The sequence below is a fragment of the Somniosus microcephalus genome, chromosome 1, assembly GCF_052327205.1.
Source record: "Somniosus microcephalus isolate GS21.2 chromosome 1, FLI_Smic_1.0, whole genome shotgun sequence".
Lineage (NCBI taxonomy): Eukaryota > Metazoa > Chordata > Chondrichthyes > Squaliformes > Somniosidae > Somniosus > Somniosus microcephalus.
The window spans coordinates 409064093-409081671 of record NC_140987.1 but is presented as its reverse complement, the minus strand read 5'-3'; the positions used below and the strand labels follow the sequence as shown (position 1 = coordinate 409081671).

At 44.8% G+C, this 17579-nt stretch overlaps 1 protein-coding gene across 1 annotated transcript in view; it reads left to right on the top strand.

Annotated features, from left to right (window-relative positions):
* cul4b (cullin 4B) overlaps positions 1 to 17579 on the top strand; it is an 80963-nt gene that overhangs the window by 31287 nt on the left and 32097 nt on the right. The window contains exons 6-9 of the mRNA XM_085998731.1: positions 9272 to 9434; positions 9516 to 9605; positions 16950 to 17032; positions 17358 to 17425. Coding sequence (XP_085854857.1) covers positions 9272 to 9434; positions 9516 to 9605; positions 16950 to 17032; positions 17358 to 17425 — 404 coding nt within the window. The remainder of the gene's footprint in view (positions 1 to 9271; positions 9435 to 9515; positions 9606 to 16949; positions 17033 to 17357; positions 17426 to 17579) is intronic.

The following is a 17579-nucleotide window of genomic DNA, read 5'->3' as shown; positions in this document are numbered from 1 at the left end:
GAGCCCCTGTCGCTATGAATATAGCTAGGGAAACCGAACAAGGCGAAGAGGTCATTCAGACATTTAATGACCGTGGTACTGGTCATGTCTGAGCAAGGGATGGCAAACGGGAAACGGGAGTACTCATCAATTATGTTGAGGAAGTACACATTGCGGTCGGAGGAGGGGAGGGGCCCTTTAAAATCGACGCTCAGCCGTTCAAAGTGGCGCGTGGCTTTGATCAGGCTTGCTCTGTCTGGCCTATAAAAATGCGGTTTGCACTCGGCACAGATTTGGCAGTTCCTGGTCATGGTCCTGACCTCCACGATGGAGTAGGGCAGGTTACGGGATTTGATGAAGTGAAAAAACCTGGTGACCCCCGGGTGGCAGAGGTCATTGTGGAGGGTCTTCAGTCTATCGACCTGCGCGTTGGCGCATGTACCACGTGATAGGGCATCTGGGGGCTCATTGAGTTTCCCGGGCCGGTACAAGATATCGTAATTGTAGGTGGAGAGTTTGATTCTCCACCTCAAGATCTTGTCGTTCTTGATTTTGCCCCTCTGCTTATTATTAAACATAAAAGCTACTGAACGCTGGTCAGTGAGCAGGGTAAATTGTTTTCCGGCCAGGTAATGCCTCCAATGTCGCACAGCTTCCACAATGGCCTGGGCCTCCTTTTCGACAGAGGAGTGTCGAATCTCGGGGCCCTGGAGGGTCCTTGAGAAAAAGGCCACGGGTCTCCCCGCCTGGTTAAGGGTTGCAGCTAGGGCAAAGTCGGATGCGTCGCTCTCCACTTGGAAAGGGGTGGACTCATCCACTGCGTGCATTGTGACCTTCGCAATATCTCCTTTTATGAGAGTGAAGGCTGCACAGGCTTCTGCTGTCAGGGGGAAGGAGGTGGACTTGATGAGGGGTCTGGCTTTGTCCGCATAGTTGGGCACCCACTGAGCATAGTACGAGAAAAACCCTAGGTATCTCTTCAGTGCTTTTTGGCAGTGGGGGAGGGGGAGCTCCATAAGGGGGCGCATCCTGTCGGGGTCGGGGCCGATGACTCCGTTCTCCACTACACAGCCAAGAATGGCAAGGCGCTTGGTACGAAACATACATTTGTCCTTGTTGTATGTTAGGTTCAGCCGCTGGGCCGTACGGAGGAATTTCTCTAGATTAACATCATGGTCCTGCTGGTCGCGGCCGCAGATGGTGACGTTGTCTAGATCGGGGAAAGTGGCCTGGAGCGCGTTCTGGTCAACCATCCGGTCCATCTCCCGTTGGAAGACTGAAACCCCGTTGGTGACGCCGAAGGGAACTCTGAGGAAGTGGTAGAGACGACCGTCAGCTTCAAAAGCTGTGTACTGGCGGTCCTCAGCCCTGATTGGGAGCTGGTGGTATGCCGACTTCAGATCAATCGTCGAGAACACCCGGTATTGTGCTATCTGATTGACCATGTCAGATATGCGGGGGAGTGGGTATGTATCTAGCTGGGTGTAGCGATTGATCGTCTGGCTGTAGTCAATAACTAGGTGCTGTTTTTTGCCAGTCTTCACTACCACCACTTGTGCTCGCCATGGGCTGGTGCTACTTTCAATAATCCCTTCCTTCAGGAGTCTTGCTACCTCGGATTTAATGAAGCTCCTATCCCCGGCACTGTAACGCCTGCTTTTGGTAGCGATGGGCTTACAGTCGCGGGTGAGGTTAGCGAACAAGGAGGGGGGGGGGGACTTTAAGGGTGGAGAGGCTGCAAATGGTGCGCGGCGGGCGATTTAAAAGCTGCTGGCTGCAGACTGTGAGTGGGGGGAGGGGTCCGTCGTACGCTAATGTGACACTCTTAAGGTTGCACTGAAAATCCAACCCCAGTAGAACGGCAGCGCAAAGATGGGGCAGGACCAGGAGTTTAAAATTTTTGTATTCTGTGCCCCTTACTGAAAGGGTCACTACACAGTAGCCACCGACGTCCGCTGACTGGGCTTTGGAAGCCAAAGAGATCCGATGTCGCGTCGGCAGGACCGGGAGAGAGTAACTGCGCACCGTGTCGGGGTGGATAAAGCTTTCCGTGCTCCCGCTGTCAAAAAGGCAGGTAGTGGCGCGGCCGTTTACCGTAATGTCCATCATGGACCTGGACAGTTGATTCGGGAGAGATTGGTCCAGCGTCACGGAGGCCAGCGTATGGTCGAGCGAGTCGATGTGGTCGTCAGATGAGGCGGTGGTTGAAGTTGGAGACGTCCGAGATGGCGGACAAAATGGCGGCGCCCATAGTCCCGATCCCCACGCGGCTGGGGGAGCCCAAGATGGCGGACAAGATGGCTGCCCCCACGGTTCGCACGCGGCGCTGCTGGCGTTAGCGGTTTTACCTTTGCAGGCGCTGACATAGTGTCCTTTCTTCCCGCAGCCGGAGCAGGTAGCGTTTCTAGCCGGGCAGCGTGCTCTGGGGTGTTTTGCCTGGCCACAAAAATAACATTTCTGTGCCTTGGACATCGCAGCAGCAGTTGAAGGTGGCGGTCCCATGACCCAAGGTTGTGGCGTCCACGTTGCGGAGCGGTTAGGGGAGAAGGCGTCCATATTCCTGTGGGCCGCGTCGAGCGAGAGCGCGAGGGACACTGCCTTTCTCGGGTCCATTTCTCCCTTTTCCAACAGTCTCTGCCGGGAGTAGTCGGACCTCAGACCCGCAACGAATGCATCTCGGATCAGTCCCTCCGTGTGTGCTGCGGCTGATACCTCTTTGCAATCGCAGTCTCGGCCGAGTATCCGTAGTGCCCGTAGGAAGGCCTCCACCGATTCCCCGGGCTGCTGTCTGCGGGATCTTAAGAGGTGCCGGGCATAGACCGTATTTACCGGGCGTGCGTATTGCCCTTTTAGCAGACCGATAGCCGCCGCGTAGGTCGTCGCGTCCTGGATTATTGTATAAACTTGGTGGCTCACCTTTGAGGCCAGGATTTCCAACTTGTTTTCGTCCAGGGTCACAGTTGAGGCTTGCAGGTAGGCCTCGAAGCAACGCAGCCAATGCGCGAATTTGGTAGCCGAACCCGCTTCTTGGGGGTCTAGGTCCAGGCATGTTGGTCTGAGGGCTCGCAGCAGCTCCTGCTGCTCAGCGTTTGGTGCAGCAGCCTGCTGTTCAGCGTTTGGTGCAGCAGCCTGCTGTTCAGCGTTTGTCGACATTTTTTTGCTAATAAAATTGATGCGCTATCAATTACTCATAAAAGACGGAGAGTTAGGAGAGTAACTAAAGGCTTTTATTAGCAAAGAACAGAGCATGCCTCTCGTGGTTGACTGGGTTCCAAGAAGGCAGGGGGCTGCAGGTCAATCACCTTTATACCTGGGCCTGTGGGTGGAGCACTCGAGGCATGCATAGGTACAACAATGTGCAACAACAACAACAACAGTGAATAACAATAACAGTGGTTTACCACAGGTATTTTGGCCACCAATTGTCATACTTGCTGACTTCAGTATCTCCTGCTTGCATCCCACAACATTGCTCACTGCAAATTCTGCCAGCACTTTCAGGGGTTGGTGAAACGATTTAGATTAAAGGAGCTCTAAAGATCATCCAGGATGGAGTGAGGTGGTACACCTCGAGTTGCTGAAGCTGCAGCACTAACACGTCAAGGGGCTAGGACCAGTTGGAACCTTTTCCTCACAGCTATTTGTTTCTATTGGGGATATGAGATATTGGGAGAAATTTACCTTGGTTTCAACCACAAGATCATTTCCTTTGCAAAGTGTGCTGCACTACTGAATTCATTGAAGATCCATGTTTGCAGGTAAGAGAAGCACCTTGAGGAAAAAAACATCCTTAGTTGATGCTCTGAGCATGTTTTTAGATCTTCCTCCAACTGGGAGAAGAGGACCCTTGGGTCCTGAGTCAAGCTAAATGAGTGCTTGAAACATTTTGTTTGGCAGCATTTTACAAGCTCCTTATTTGGAACCAGCATCTGTCGGCAAATCTCTCAAGGGACAGCCTAGAAGACATTGATAATTCCAAGGATTAGCTGTGCTGACCTATTGCAACCCTGACTTGGGCCATTTGATACAGGTCAGATTTCTAAGGCACTCTCCTTGATGTTGGCAGGTGCTAGTTCATTCTCGTCTAAAGAATCTGTGACCTGTGAACCATCTTGCCTCTTCACCGCCCGTATGATCCTGCAGTGAGGTCTCCTCTAGAGCCAACGAGCCCATGTTTTGGTGTGCCTTTCTTCGGCTGACACTAGTGAAGAGGTTATGGCATCAGATCATGGGGCGTCCACCAGGATCCTAATCCCAGGGCAGGTATCGTTCGATGCCTTCAGTGCAAAGTCACTTCCATTTGAAGCATCAGCATCCCTGGATCCCAGCTGCACAAAGGGAATCCTGTAAATGAAGAAGTAAGGTATATTGCTCCCCTTCAGGGGAAGTAGTCCTTATTATTCCAGTAAGGGTATTCTCCATGTACTATATATTCCACCTATAATACCTAACTGGGGCTTATTTATAGTCCTACTTCTGGGTTGAAAAAGTTTTAATATTTTCTGTGTTAACAATTTCATATGGTTCATGTCCCAGTATATGAGAGTATTAAGGTGCAATACTAATCCAGACAGACCAGAATATGACAAGTTTGATTCCCAGTCTAAGTTGACTTGGATGGTTTTAGCTGAGGCATCACAGTTGATCTCTGTGCTCCTGAATTAGTGCATAAATTGGCCACCGCTTTTGCTCCTGTTTGCTCTCCAGGAACCCCTGCTAGAAAGTGGACGTCAGGTGAGAGCAGGATTGGACTTGGCTGTAATGCTCTCCACAGTCAAATAGCTTGCCCACACTTGCTGTCTAGGCTCATAAATAAAGAATGGCCAGTTTAGTGACACACTGGAGGCTTGCCATGAGCATTCTCAAGAAATTGAAGGTGACTAGGTGGGGGTACCCTTCTAACACAGGCCAAGAGAAGGCCTCTTGGGATTCTACTGATTTCCCCTTCAGAATTGTTTACCGTTATGCTTGATTAGGGCAAGTGATTTGTCACAGTAATATTGTCTACTTATCACGTAGTATGGTTTACTGTCTGAATTTTGTTGGCTAGGATGGATTGGGGAACGCTACTTAAAGGGTTGACGGTGGATAGGCAATGGCAAACATTTAAAGATCGCATGGACGAACTACAGAATTTGTTCATCCCTGTCTGGCATAAAAATAAAACAAAAAAGGTGGCGCAACCGTGGCTAACGAGGGAAATTAGGGATAGCATAAGATCCAAGGAGAGGACATATAAGTTGGCCAGAAAAAGCAGCAAACCTGAGGATTGGGAGCAGTTTAGAATTCAGCAAAGGAGGACAAAGGGATTAATTAAGAGTGGGAAAATAGAGTATGAGAGTAAGCTTGCAGGGAACATAAAAACTGACTGTAAAAGCTTTTATAGATATGTGAAGAGAAAAAGATTGGTGAAGTCAAGCGTAGGTCCCTTGCAGTCAGAATTTATAACGGGGAACAAAGAAATGGCTGACCAATTAAATACATACTTTGGTTCTGTCTTCACAAAGGAGGACACAAATAACCTCCCAGTGATGTCAGGGAATATAGGGTCTAATGAGAGGGAGGAACTGAATGAAATCAGTATTTGTAGGGAAATGGTGTCAGGGAAATTGATGGGATTGAAGGCTGATAAATCCCCAGGGCCTGATGATCTACATCCTAGGGTACTTCAGGAAGTGGCCCTAGAAATAGTAAATGCATTGCTGGTCATCTTCGTTCCCATGGATTGGAGGGTTGCTAATGTAACCCCACTATTTATTTAAAAAAAAAGAAAAAAAAAATGTAGAGGGAAAATGGGGAATTATAGACCGGTAAGCCTGACATCGGTAGTGGGGAAAATGCTAGAGTCCATTATAAAAGATGTAATAGCAGAACACTTGGAAAACAGTGACAGGATCGGACAAAGTCAACATGGATTTACAAAAGGTAAATCGTGCTTGACTAATCTACTGGAATTATTTGAGGATGTAACTGGTAGAATAGATAAGGGAGAACCAATGGATGTGGTGTATTTGGACTTTCAGAAGGCTTTCGATAAGGTCCCGCAAAAGAGATTAGCATGTAAAGTTAAAGCACATGGGATTGGGGGTAAGGTACTGACTTGGATAGAGAACTGGTTGGCAGACAGGAAGCAAAGAGTTGGAATAACCGGGTCTTTTTCCGAGTGGCAGGCAGTGACTAGTGGGGTACCGCAGGGATCGGTACTCTGACCCCAGCTATTCACAATATATATTCATGATCTGGACGAGGGAACTAGATGTAATATCTCCAAGTTTGCAGACGACACAAAGCTGGGTGGGCGTGTGTGCTGTGAGGAGGATGCCGAGAAACTCCAGTATGATTTGGACAGGTTGGATGATTTGGCAGATGCAGTATAATGTGGATAAATGCGAGGTTATCCACTTTGGTGGCAAAAACAGGAAGGCAGATTATTATCTGAATGGCAACAGATTGGAAGAAGGGGAAGTGCAACGAGACCTGGGTGTCCTTGTGCACCAGACGCTGAAGGTAAGCCTGCAGGTGCAGCAGGCGGTTAAGAAGGCAAATGGTATGTTGGCTTTCATAGAGGATTAGAGTACAGGAGCAAGGATGTCTTGCTGCAGTTGTACAGGGCCTTGGTGAGACCACACCTTGTGTGCAGTTTTGGTCGCCTTATCTGAGGAAGGATGTTCTTGCCATGGAGGGAGTGCAGCGAAGATTCACCAGACTGATACCTGGGATGGCAGGAATGACTTAGGAGAGATTGGGTCGATTGGGCTTATATTTGCTGGAGTTTAGAAGAATGAGAGGGGATCTCATTGAAACTTATAACATTCTAACAGGACTAGACAGACTAGATGCAGGAAGGATGTTCCTGATGGCAGGGGAGTCCAGAACCAGGGGTCACAGTCTAAAGATAAGGGGCAAGCCATTTAGGACAGAGATGAGGAGGAATTTCTTCACCCAGAGAGTGGTGAACCTGTGGAATTCTCTACCAGAAAAGGCAGTTGAGGCCAATTCATTAAATATATTCAAGAAGGAGTTAGATATATTTCTTAAGGCTAAAGGGATCAAGGGATATGGGGAGAAAGCAAGGACAGGGTACTGAATTTGGATGATCAGCCATGATCTCATTAAATGGCGGAGCAGGCTCGAGGGGCCGAATGGCCTACTCCTATCTTCTATGTTTCTATGTTTGCGATTAGGTCATAATATCCCAGAGGCAGCTTGTAATCACAGATATATTTGCAACCTGATATGGGGAGTGAGAAGGGGAAGCACAATATAATTGAGCTCAACTGGTGGAAGTAATGGGGACAGGGAGAAAGGCCGGCATGGCGAATGAGCTTGAAGAGGGGTAGAGATACTGATACAGTGAGACACCAAAAATGCCCTTGAAATTTTCAGCAATTTTTGCTGAAACAAATCACTTGCTCTATCCCTATGATTGTGACCTTTACTGTCTGATTGCTACATCTCAATGTCAAACAACCACCTCTTATTGTTGTCTTTCCTGCTTGCCATGTGATTTTTGTTTCTTGTCCATAAGCTACTTAAATAGCTGCTGCATCATTTAAAATTATATAAATCAAAAGTAAAGTAAAATTTGGGTGCCTTTAACAATTATTTCCCCGTTCCTTCAGTTGATATTTCAGTCTTTGTTGATGACCTATTCAGACTCAACTATGCATGATCCTAGTGTGTACCAACAAAAATCCAAATCATACTGCTGGCTCAAAAGTGAGCCAATAAAAAGCCAGGCTGTTAGATTCCTCCTAAAAAATGTTACTGCTCAGTCACATTTCTCAGCATTTGTTGCTGCTTTGTTTTTGTTTGTTTGTATCACTTTCTAGAAAATGTGTATTTGTGGGGTTCTTGCTGATGAAATAAAATAAGTACAGTATAAGCTTTGGCAAATTTACGAACTGCAGCAGTCATTTCAGACTGCAAATTCCTGGTTGCCCAGAAGAAATTTCCATGTTTATTGTGAATGTGTATTCAGTGTCTCCTAATAGCAGCTGTTGTTTAATCAGTTGTTTTTGTATTGTAATCTGTGATGACATGGACTTTCAGGTTTATGTAGAAAATCTGCATGAAATGTTTCTCTTTATTTTCTCCCATTTCTTTCAAGGTGCTGGCTCCCTACAGGGGTACAGATCCACAGATAGCAATTGTCCTCCGATACCTTGCACAAAGTGCTCATTCTTCATGTGTGAGCCTGGACAATGAGTTTTGGCAGGTTATTTGATTGTGGAGGGCATCACAGATGAAATTGATCCTGATGCCCATACATACACAGGAATTTTCCAGCAGGGCGTCACTGGATAATGATCAGGAGCGACAAGCCTAATTGGTTTTTTTGGTCCTCCCTAACCCCTTTCAGATGCTCTGGCCAGTTGTAGTGCACCAATAATTTGTTTTTATATTGCAATGTGTGATGAGATGCAGACTTGCAAGTTTGTGTGAAAATCTGCCTGGAGTTTTTCAAATACAGTTTTGTGATGGAAGCAGCCATCTCTGGTGCTTTTTCTACACATTTTTGAAGGCTTGTATATGGAGTGGGGTAATCATTAGGTTTTTGTCTTCACACTGTGTGTGTGTGTACATGCGGCAACTTTTAAAGGTTGAGAGGTTTTTTCAAGTTTGCTGTGGTTGAATATGCTACCATAACCCATAAAATGAAGATACGTCTCCCTAATGGTTCAGTTGGTTTTCAGTATACCAGAAGGTCCCAGTTTAATTTGTAATCTATTTAACTGATCCCACTAGGTACAGCAGTTGGGGTGCTAAAATTGGCCTCAGCTTCCATGAGCTGGGAAGAATATTATTAGCCACAGTTTCTGCTCTTGATCACTGAGCACTGTGAGAAAGGGTGTGTATAGTGATTGGGCTCAGCTGTGATGCCCTCTGTGATCATAGCCTACCAACACTCACTGTATAGGCTCACACATGAAAAATACAATTTGGGAGAGCTACTGGAGGGCCACCAATACCTGTGGAAATGTACTGACGCAAGAGTCGAATCTTCAGGAGAGGAAGTGAGAAAATTGGGTTTGGAATAAACAAGAGGGTATTTAGGGTTTCTAAAGCTTTGTAATTATTGTAAATTTAACTTAAAATGATAAGCTTCTCCAGAGCAAAGTGATTTAACTAACAAAAAAAAATGATTTAACAAAAAAAATGTGGAGAGAACAAGGTTTGAGATGAACTTTCACCTGAAAGCAAAATGGTATTTGAGTGCGCTAGATCTATTAATAGTCTCATTGTGATTTTTTTAACCGTTCTTATTCATTTAAGCTGTTTTCATTTGTAGGGACATGGGCCTAGAATTATTCAGATCCCATGTAATAAGCGATCGGAAGGTTCAAAATAAAACTATTGACGGGATTCTTCTGTTAATTGAGAGAGAAAGAAATGGTGAAGCCATTGATCGGAGTTTACTTCGAAGTCTCTTAAGTATGCTATCAGATTTACAGGTAAGATTTGAATCCTTTCAGATGTAGCTAATGCAGTTATTTTCATTTGTAACAGTTAAATCTATTTGTTTTTTCTTTTAGATATATCAAGATTCATTTGAACAAAGATTTTTGGAAGAGACTAATCGGCTGTATGCTGCAGAAGGTCAAAGACTGATGCAAGAACGAGAGGTATGCAACATGTTGTCTTTGCCAGCCCAGTGAGAGGTAATCTTTTGAAGTAACACTGATAAGCAAACATACTGTGCCACAGAGTGGTCGAATATGGCGTTATTTGGGTTATTAGCAGAACACCATGGACCTGGAATTGTTCATATCGCACAATAAGTGAACAGAAGGTTCAGAATAAAGCTATTGATGGGATTCTTCCGTTAACTGAGAGAGAAATAAAAGGTGAAACTGTTGATTGTAGTTTGCAAGAAATGAAATATTTCCTGATGGAGAAATCCGAGCTCAAGTGAACAGAGATTGTCAAATGTCCTGGTGAAGAAAGTCCCCTCCATCTGCTAGAAATCAGTTTAGATAGTCTCAAGATCCTGGTTGGCATACAACTCAAAACTGCCTGTAATTTGGCATAATTGACAATTACACTTGGAGATATCATGGGATGGATGATGTGGCAAAAGAAAGGGATGTCCAGTTTTTTCGAGCAGTGTGCTGGATCCTCATAAATTATGAAGAGAGATTACATAAACTAGGCTTGTATTCCGGGAATATAGAAGATTGAGTGATTTAATTAAGGTTTTTAGGATTTTGCAAGTAATTGATAGGGTAGATAGAGAAAAACTCTAGGTCAGGGAGTCTGGTACAAGGGGACAGAACCTTTAAAATCAGAGCCAGGCCATTCAGAAGAGAAGTTAGGAAATACTACTTCACACAAAGGGTGGTAGAAGTGTGGAACTCTCGCGCAAAAAGCAGTAGATGCTAGCTCAATTAATAATTTAAAATCTGCGATCAATAGATTTTTGCTAGCCATGGCTATTAACATAAACATGAAATAGGAGTAGGCCAAACGGCCCCTCGAGCCTGCTCCACCATTCAATAAGATCACGGCTGATCTGATCCTAACCTCAAATCTTCTATCACTCTCCATCCACCCGAACCCATGTGATCTCCCGGGAGAGGCAAAAAACCCAATGGCCTTTGGGAGAAAAAAATCTGGGAAATTCCTCTCCGACCCATCTAGGCGATCGAAACTCGTCCAGGAGATATCACTGTCCCTATATTTTCTACAGTACTTGCCTTCTGTAAAGGCGATCTCCACCCCAGCCAGGAACAGTAATAAAACCATCTCCTGAAATCTAACACAGAATTAGAACACAGTAGGAGCAGAACCAGGCTACACGGCCCCTGGGCCCACTCCACTACCCACAGGGCCATGACCATTCCGAACCTAGACTCATGTCCAATTTCCTGCCCGCTCCCCGTAACCCTTAATTCCCTTTACTTCTAGGAAACGTATCTATTTCTGTTTTAAATGTATTTAATGATGTAGCTTCCACAGCTTTCTGGGGCAGCAAATTCCACAAACCTACCACCCTCTGAGTGAAGAAGTTTCTCCTCATCTCAGTTTTGAAAGAGCAGCCCCTTATTTTAAGATTATGCCCCCTAGTTCTAGTTTCACCCATCATTGGGAACATCCTCACCGCATCCACCCGATCAAGCCCCTTCACAATCTTATATGTTTCAATAAGATCGCCTCTCATTCTTCTGAACTCCAATGAGTAGAGTCCCAATCTACTCAACCTCTCCTCATATGACCACCCCCTCATCCCCGGGATTAACCGAGTGAAACTTCTTTGTACTGACTCGAGAGCAAGTATGTCTTTTAAGTATGGACACCAAAACTGTATGCAGTATTCCAGGTGCGGTCTCACCAATACCTTGTACAACTGCAGCAATACCTCCCTGTTTTTGTATTCTATCCCCCTAGCAATAAAAGCCAACATTCCATTGGCCTTCTTGATCACTTGCTGCACCTGCATACTAACTTTTTGAGTTTCGTGCACCAGGACCCCCAGATCCCTTTGTACTACAGTACTTTCCAGTTTCTTGCCATTAAGATAATAACTTGCTCTATGATTTTTCCTGCCGAAGTGCATAACCTCACACTTTCCAGTATTGTATTCCATCTGCCAAATCTCTGCCCACTTACTTAGCCTGTCTATGTCCCTTTGCAGGTTTTTTATATCCTCCTCACTCACTACTTTCCATCCCATCTTTGTATCATCTGCAAACTTTGATATGTTACACTCGGTCCCCTCCTCCAAATCGTTAATATATATTGTAAAGAGTTGGGGACCCAGCACTGACCCCTGCGGAACACCACTAGTTACTGGTCGCCATTCTGAGAACGAACCATTTATCCCAACTCTCTGCTTTCTGTTAGAGAGCCAATCCTCCACCCACGCCAGAATATTACCCCCAATCCCGTGATTTTTTATCTTGAGCAATAATCTTTTGTGTGGCACCTTGTCAAATGCCTTTTGGAAGTCTAAATACACTACGTTCACTTGTTCCCCTTTATCCACCCTGCATGTTACTTCCTCAAAGAACTCCAGCAAATTTGTCAAACATGACTTCCCCTTCATGAAACCATGCTGAGTTCGTCCTATTAAATTATGTTTATCCAAATGTCCCGTTACTGTCTCCTTAATAATGGACTCTAACATTTTACCAACCACAGATGTTAGGCTAACCGGTCTATAGCTTCCAGCCTTCTGCCTACTACCCTTTTTAAATAAGGGTGTTACATTAGCAGTTTTCCAATCTGCCGGGACCTTTGCTGAGTCCAGGGAGTTTTGGAAAATTATTACCAATGCATCCACAATCCCTACCGCCACTTCCCTCAAGACCCTAGGATGCAAGCCATCAGGTCCAGGGGATTTATCCGCCTTGAGTCCCATTATTTTACCAAGTACCACTTCCTTCGTGATTTTAATCGTATTTAGCTCCTCCCCCCCCCCCCCTCCCCCCCCCAGAGCCCCCTGTTTGTCCAGTGTTGGGATATTCTTAGTGTCCTCTACTGTAAAGACTGATACAAAGTAATTGTTCAGTGTTTTTGCCATCTCCATGTTTCCCACCATTAATTTCCCGGTCTCATCCTCTAAGGGACCAACATTTACTTTAGCCACCCTTTTTCTTTTTACAGGAAACTTTGTGCTATCCAGAGGTGAGCTATCCGGCAACCTGGAGCCACTGGCAAAAATCAGCAGCCGTTTTTTAATTCTTTTTTTGTTTTTTTTGAACAGTCAAGCTGTGCAAGGTCTGTAGCTATAGCAACAGCTTCAGCTACAGAGCTTTAGGGCCACACCCGAGTGTTTAGAAGCTGTTGCTAAGCAACAGTGTTTGTTGTCAAATACGGAGATAAGAATCTCCGTATCTCTCAACATTAACTCTGGAGAGTACGGCAGTTTTGAGGCAACGGCAGCAGCTAGGTCCCGTGGGTGCCGGATAGCACAAAGTTTCCTGTATATAACTATAGAAACTTTTGCTATCTGTTTTTATATTTTTTGCTGATTTACTTTCATAATCTATCTTCCCTTTCTTAATCAATCTTTGTTATTTTTTGCTGTCTTTTAAAGACTTCCCAATCTTCTATCCTCCCACAAGATTTGGCTACCTTATATGCCCTTGTTTTTAGCCGGATACTATCCTTAATTACTTTACTTAGCCACAGATGGCTATCTTTTCTTTTACACCCTTTTTTCCTCGGAATATATATTTTTTGGAAGTTGTAAAATAACTCCTTAAATGTACACCACTGATCATGTACCGTCTTACCCTTTAATCTATTTTCCCAGTCCACTCTAATCAATTCCGCTCTCATACCTTCATAGTCTCCTTTATTCAAGCTCAGCATGCTTGTTTGAGATCCAACCTTCTCGCCCTCTAATTGAATATGGAATTCAACCATGTTATGGTCACTCATTCCAAGGGGATCCTTTACTAGGACATTTTTAATTAATCCTGTCTCATTATACAGGACCAAATCTAAGGTTGCTTGCCCCCTGGTCGGTTCAGTTACATACTGCTCAAGAAACCCATCCCTAATACACTCCATGAACTCATCCTCAAGGCTGCTCTGCCCAATTTGATTTGTCCAGTTAATATGATAATTAAAATCCCCCATAATTATAGCTGTTCCCTTATTACAAGCCTCAACAATTTCCTGATTAATACCCCGTCCAACAGAGTTGGAACTGTTCGGAGGCCTATAGACTACGCCCACTAGTTTTTTTCCCCTTATTATTCCTTATCTCCACCCAAACTGTTTCACTATCCTGCTCCTTTGACCCAATATCATTTCTCTATTATAGTGATTCCTTCCTTTATTAACATAGCCACCCCACCTCCCCTCCCTTCCTGCCTGTCCTTCCTGGTTGTTAAATAACCTGGTATGTTTAATTCCCAGTCATGGTCACCCTGCAGCCATGTTTCTGTAATGGACACAAGATCATACCCATATGTCGTTATTTGTGCCGTTAACTCATTCATTTTGTTACGAATGCTACGTGCATTCAGATAAAGAACTTTCAAATATGTTCTGTAACACTTAGTTCCTGTTTTTTTCCCCTTTTAGTACTTTACTTTTTACTCCATACCTTCTGTCCCTTCCTGACACGTTCTGTTTTTTAATTCCCCCACTGCTACCTAAGTCTATGACCTTCTCCGTTGTCATTTCTATTATTTGCTCTCTAGAAACTTCCCCCCAATAATTAGTTTAAAGCCCTCTCTACAGCCCTAGTTATATGATTCGCCAGGACTCTAGTCCCAGCACTGGCCAAGTGGAGTCCGTCCCAACAGAACAGCTCCCTCCTGTCCCAGTACTGGTGCCAGTGTCCCAAGAAGCAAAACCCATTTCTCCCACACCAGTCTTTGAGCCACGCATTTAACTCTTTAATTTTATTTATCCTAGCCAAATTCGCTCGTGGCTCAGGTAATAACCCAGAGATTATTACCCTTGAGATTTTGTATTTTAATTTGACCCCTAGCTGCTCATACTCCTTTAACAGAACTGTCTTCCTTGTCCTATCTACGTCGTTTGTACCAACATGGACCACGACAACTGGATCCTCCCCCTCCCACTGCAAGTTTCTTTCCAGCCCAGAAGAGATGTCCTTAACCCTGGCACCGGGCAGGCAACACATCCTTCGGGACTCCCGCTCTTGACTGCAGAGAACCCTACCTATCCCCCTAATGATATTATCCCCTACCACTACAACATTTCTTTTTACTCCCTCCACTTTAATGGCCCCCTGTACCATGGTGCTGTGGCCAGGTTGCTCATCCTTCCTGCAGTCCCCGCTCCCGCCCTCACGGAGTAAGAACCTCGATCCTGCTTGACAAGAGCAAGGGCTGCGGCTCATTAACAAAAAGGGATATGGAGCAACGTTCCCTCTAATGCGCAGGACTCTGCCGGTCCTGCGCAGCCCGGGACCAACTTTTCCAATGGTAAATTTCTTGCATGCGCGAACCTATGAATGGGCCACGCACCCAAAAAAAATTAGGGGGAACATTGATATGGAGCCAAGACAGGTAAATGGGGTTAGGATACAGTTCAGCCATGATCCCATTGAATGACAGAACAAGTTCGAGGGGTTGAATAGCCTACTCATGTTCCTTGTGACACATTTAGTGAGTGTGCCATATCTGATAAAATCATTTGTGATTTGGGCAGAATCATGATTAAATGCTGTATCCAGTTCCCAATCTATTTTGTATTTCTTGGACACCATTTACACCTCATTAACTTTATTTAAAAATTTTTTTTTTAAAATACTAGGCATTTGGCAGCTGGAAAGCACAATTATAAATGACTTGGGAGAGCTATTTTTTCCCCCCCAGGGCTGGTTTCAGAAGGAAGTGGGGCTTGAAGGGGGTAGGGGAATGTGGATGGTGAGGGATACAAGAAATGAGTCATAGATAGCTTTGTCTGTCATCGTGATCATGGCAGTATAGAGGCCGCGTGAGATGGCAAGGTCGTGGGCGTGGCCGTAAATATAGGGGAGGAGAGATTATATGGAGAGTGTGGTTAAAGGATAGAGGGACTGGTGAGTTGAAATGGAGATTGAAATCACCAAGGTGAGGAATAGCTTAGTGCAGATGTTAAGGGAGGATATCTCGGTGAGAACTTTGGGTGGGGAATGGTTGAGAATGAGAAGAGAGAGGCAAGAGGAGTGGAACGAAGTGAGCTGCTTGAAGAAGGTACCAGAGGAGTATGGGAAGAGACCAAGGTGTGACATGGTGCTGAGGGCCACACCCCCCATCGCGGGGGTTTGGGGCGGGCAGATAGTTGAAGTATAGCCAAGTGGGGAAGCTTTGGTGAGGGGACAGGTGTCTCCACCAGTGAATAAAATATTAGTCAAAGCCAGGATGTCCGTGCAATTGTCCACAATGAGGTTGTTGTGTGTATTGGCCTCGGGTGTTGGCAACAGCAGAGGAGCGATTAGTTGGAGTACAACCTGAAGCCCAAGAGCAGTGAAGTCCAGGGAGCTGGGGGAGAGTGCAAGGGAAATCGATGAAATCAGTGCAGATCTCCACCTCCTCTTCCTCTGCTGCTTCTTGCTTTCTTCTCCACTGCTTCTCGCTTCCTCCTCATCTTTGTTCCCCTCACCCTCCCTTTCTCTTTCTCGCCTCCCACTCTTGTCTCCCTTAAACTATCTTGTGGAGAAACACTTGACTAACTTCCATAACTTTTTACTTTTCTCTAACCAATTTTCTGCCCTTCCATTCCTTCCTGTCCTATAAGTATGACTCCTTTTTGTCCATGGTCCAAGCATGCCCATTTCTCTCTGGTACATTATCCCAACTGCCACAAATGTGTGATCTTAAATGATGAGTGTAGACAGGCTATTGTACCACAGGGGAATCACAGCTGAGTTCAGTCCTATTCTCACCGTGTTTGCATGCACATGCTTGCAGTAAGGTGTGTAGGATAGCATCAAGAGCAGGGACTCTTGACCTCGCGCCCCCCCCCCCCCCCCCCCCAAAGAGCACGCACCCTTTTTCTCCCTTGTCTAACCAGTAAATGCTGAGTCGAATTGGATCACTCTTGCCACATCTGTGTGAATTTGGATGAACGAAGCTGGAGATCAAGCCTAGGACATTCTTGTCTATGTAGCTTAGTGCTGCACTGGACAGTTCCTTTACCTGCCACTTCTCTTCCAGGAATGCCCACCTTGAAGTTCTGCTCTTCTCTCTGACGGGATTTCTGTTTGTCTATTTCATTGCTAAACCCTGTTGCAGTTCTAACTTTTTTCAGTTCTGATGCAAGGTCATCGACCTGAAATGTGAACTTTGTTTCTCTCCACAGATGCTGCCTGACTGCTGAGTATTTCCAGCATTTTCTGTTTTTATTCCTTTACCTATTGGGCCATAATGTTCAGAAGAATGTTGGTGCTGCAATTTCAATATTAAAGATTCTACTGCCAATGATTGGAATTTAACTCGGTTAGTTCAGGAAATTGTCACCTGCAGATTATTTGGTTAACTTACATTCTTTGTTCCATTTAGGTTCCAGAGTATTTGCACCATGTTAATAAACGTTTAGAGGAAGAAGCAGATCGGGTTATCACTTACTTAGATCAGAGCACACAGTAAGTACAGATTTTGAAGAAATGCAGCTTATGATGCAATGCTTATGTTGGGGAACAATAGATAGCACTATCTACTGAAAAAATAATTTAGGTAGACTGCCTTGAGATCTTTTAATCATATTGTTTTTTAAATTCTTTAACCTATTCACAATCTTTGCTTATGGATTAAGTTTTGGTAATGCCAATATTTTCCAGGAAGCTATAGTGTTCCTTCTATATTTTAAACAGTATACTTCAAGGAAGTAGATTTTAGACTGTAAAATGAAAATTGCAGGTACATATTTAACTTTTAAAAACCTTTTTGACCTGTTATAATTTTCTTCAGGAAGCCTCTAATAGCTACGGTGGAAAAACAACTTTTAGGTGAACATTTACCAGCCATTCTCCAGAAAGGTAACCTGGATTTTTACACACTAATGCAAAATGTTCTGTGTGTAACCATATAGTTCAGTACCAATAAGCTTTAATCAAATTCTTTTGTTGGGACTTGACAACAAAATATCAGTAATGAGTTGAAACTTACATTTGTACAACAGTTACTTTATTC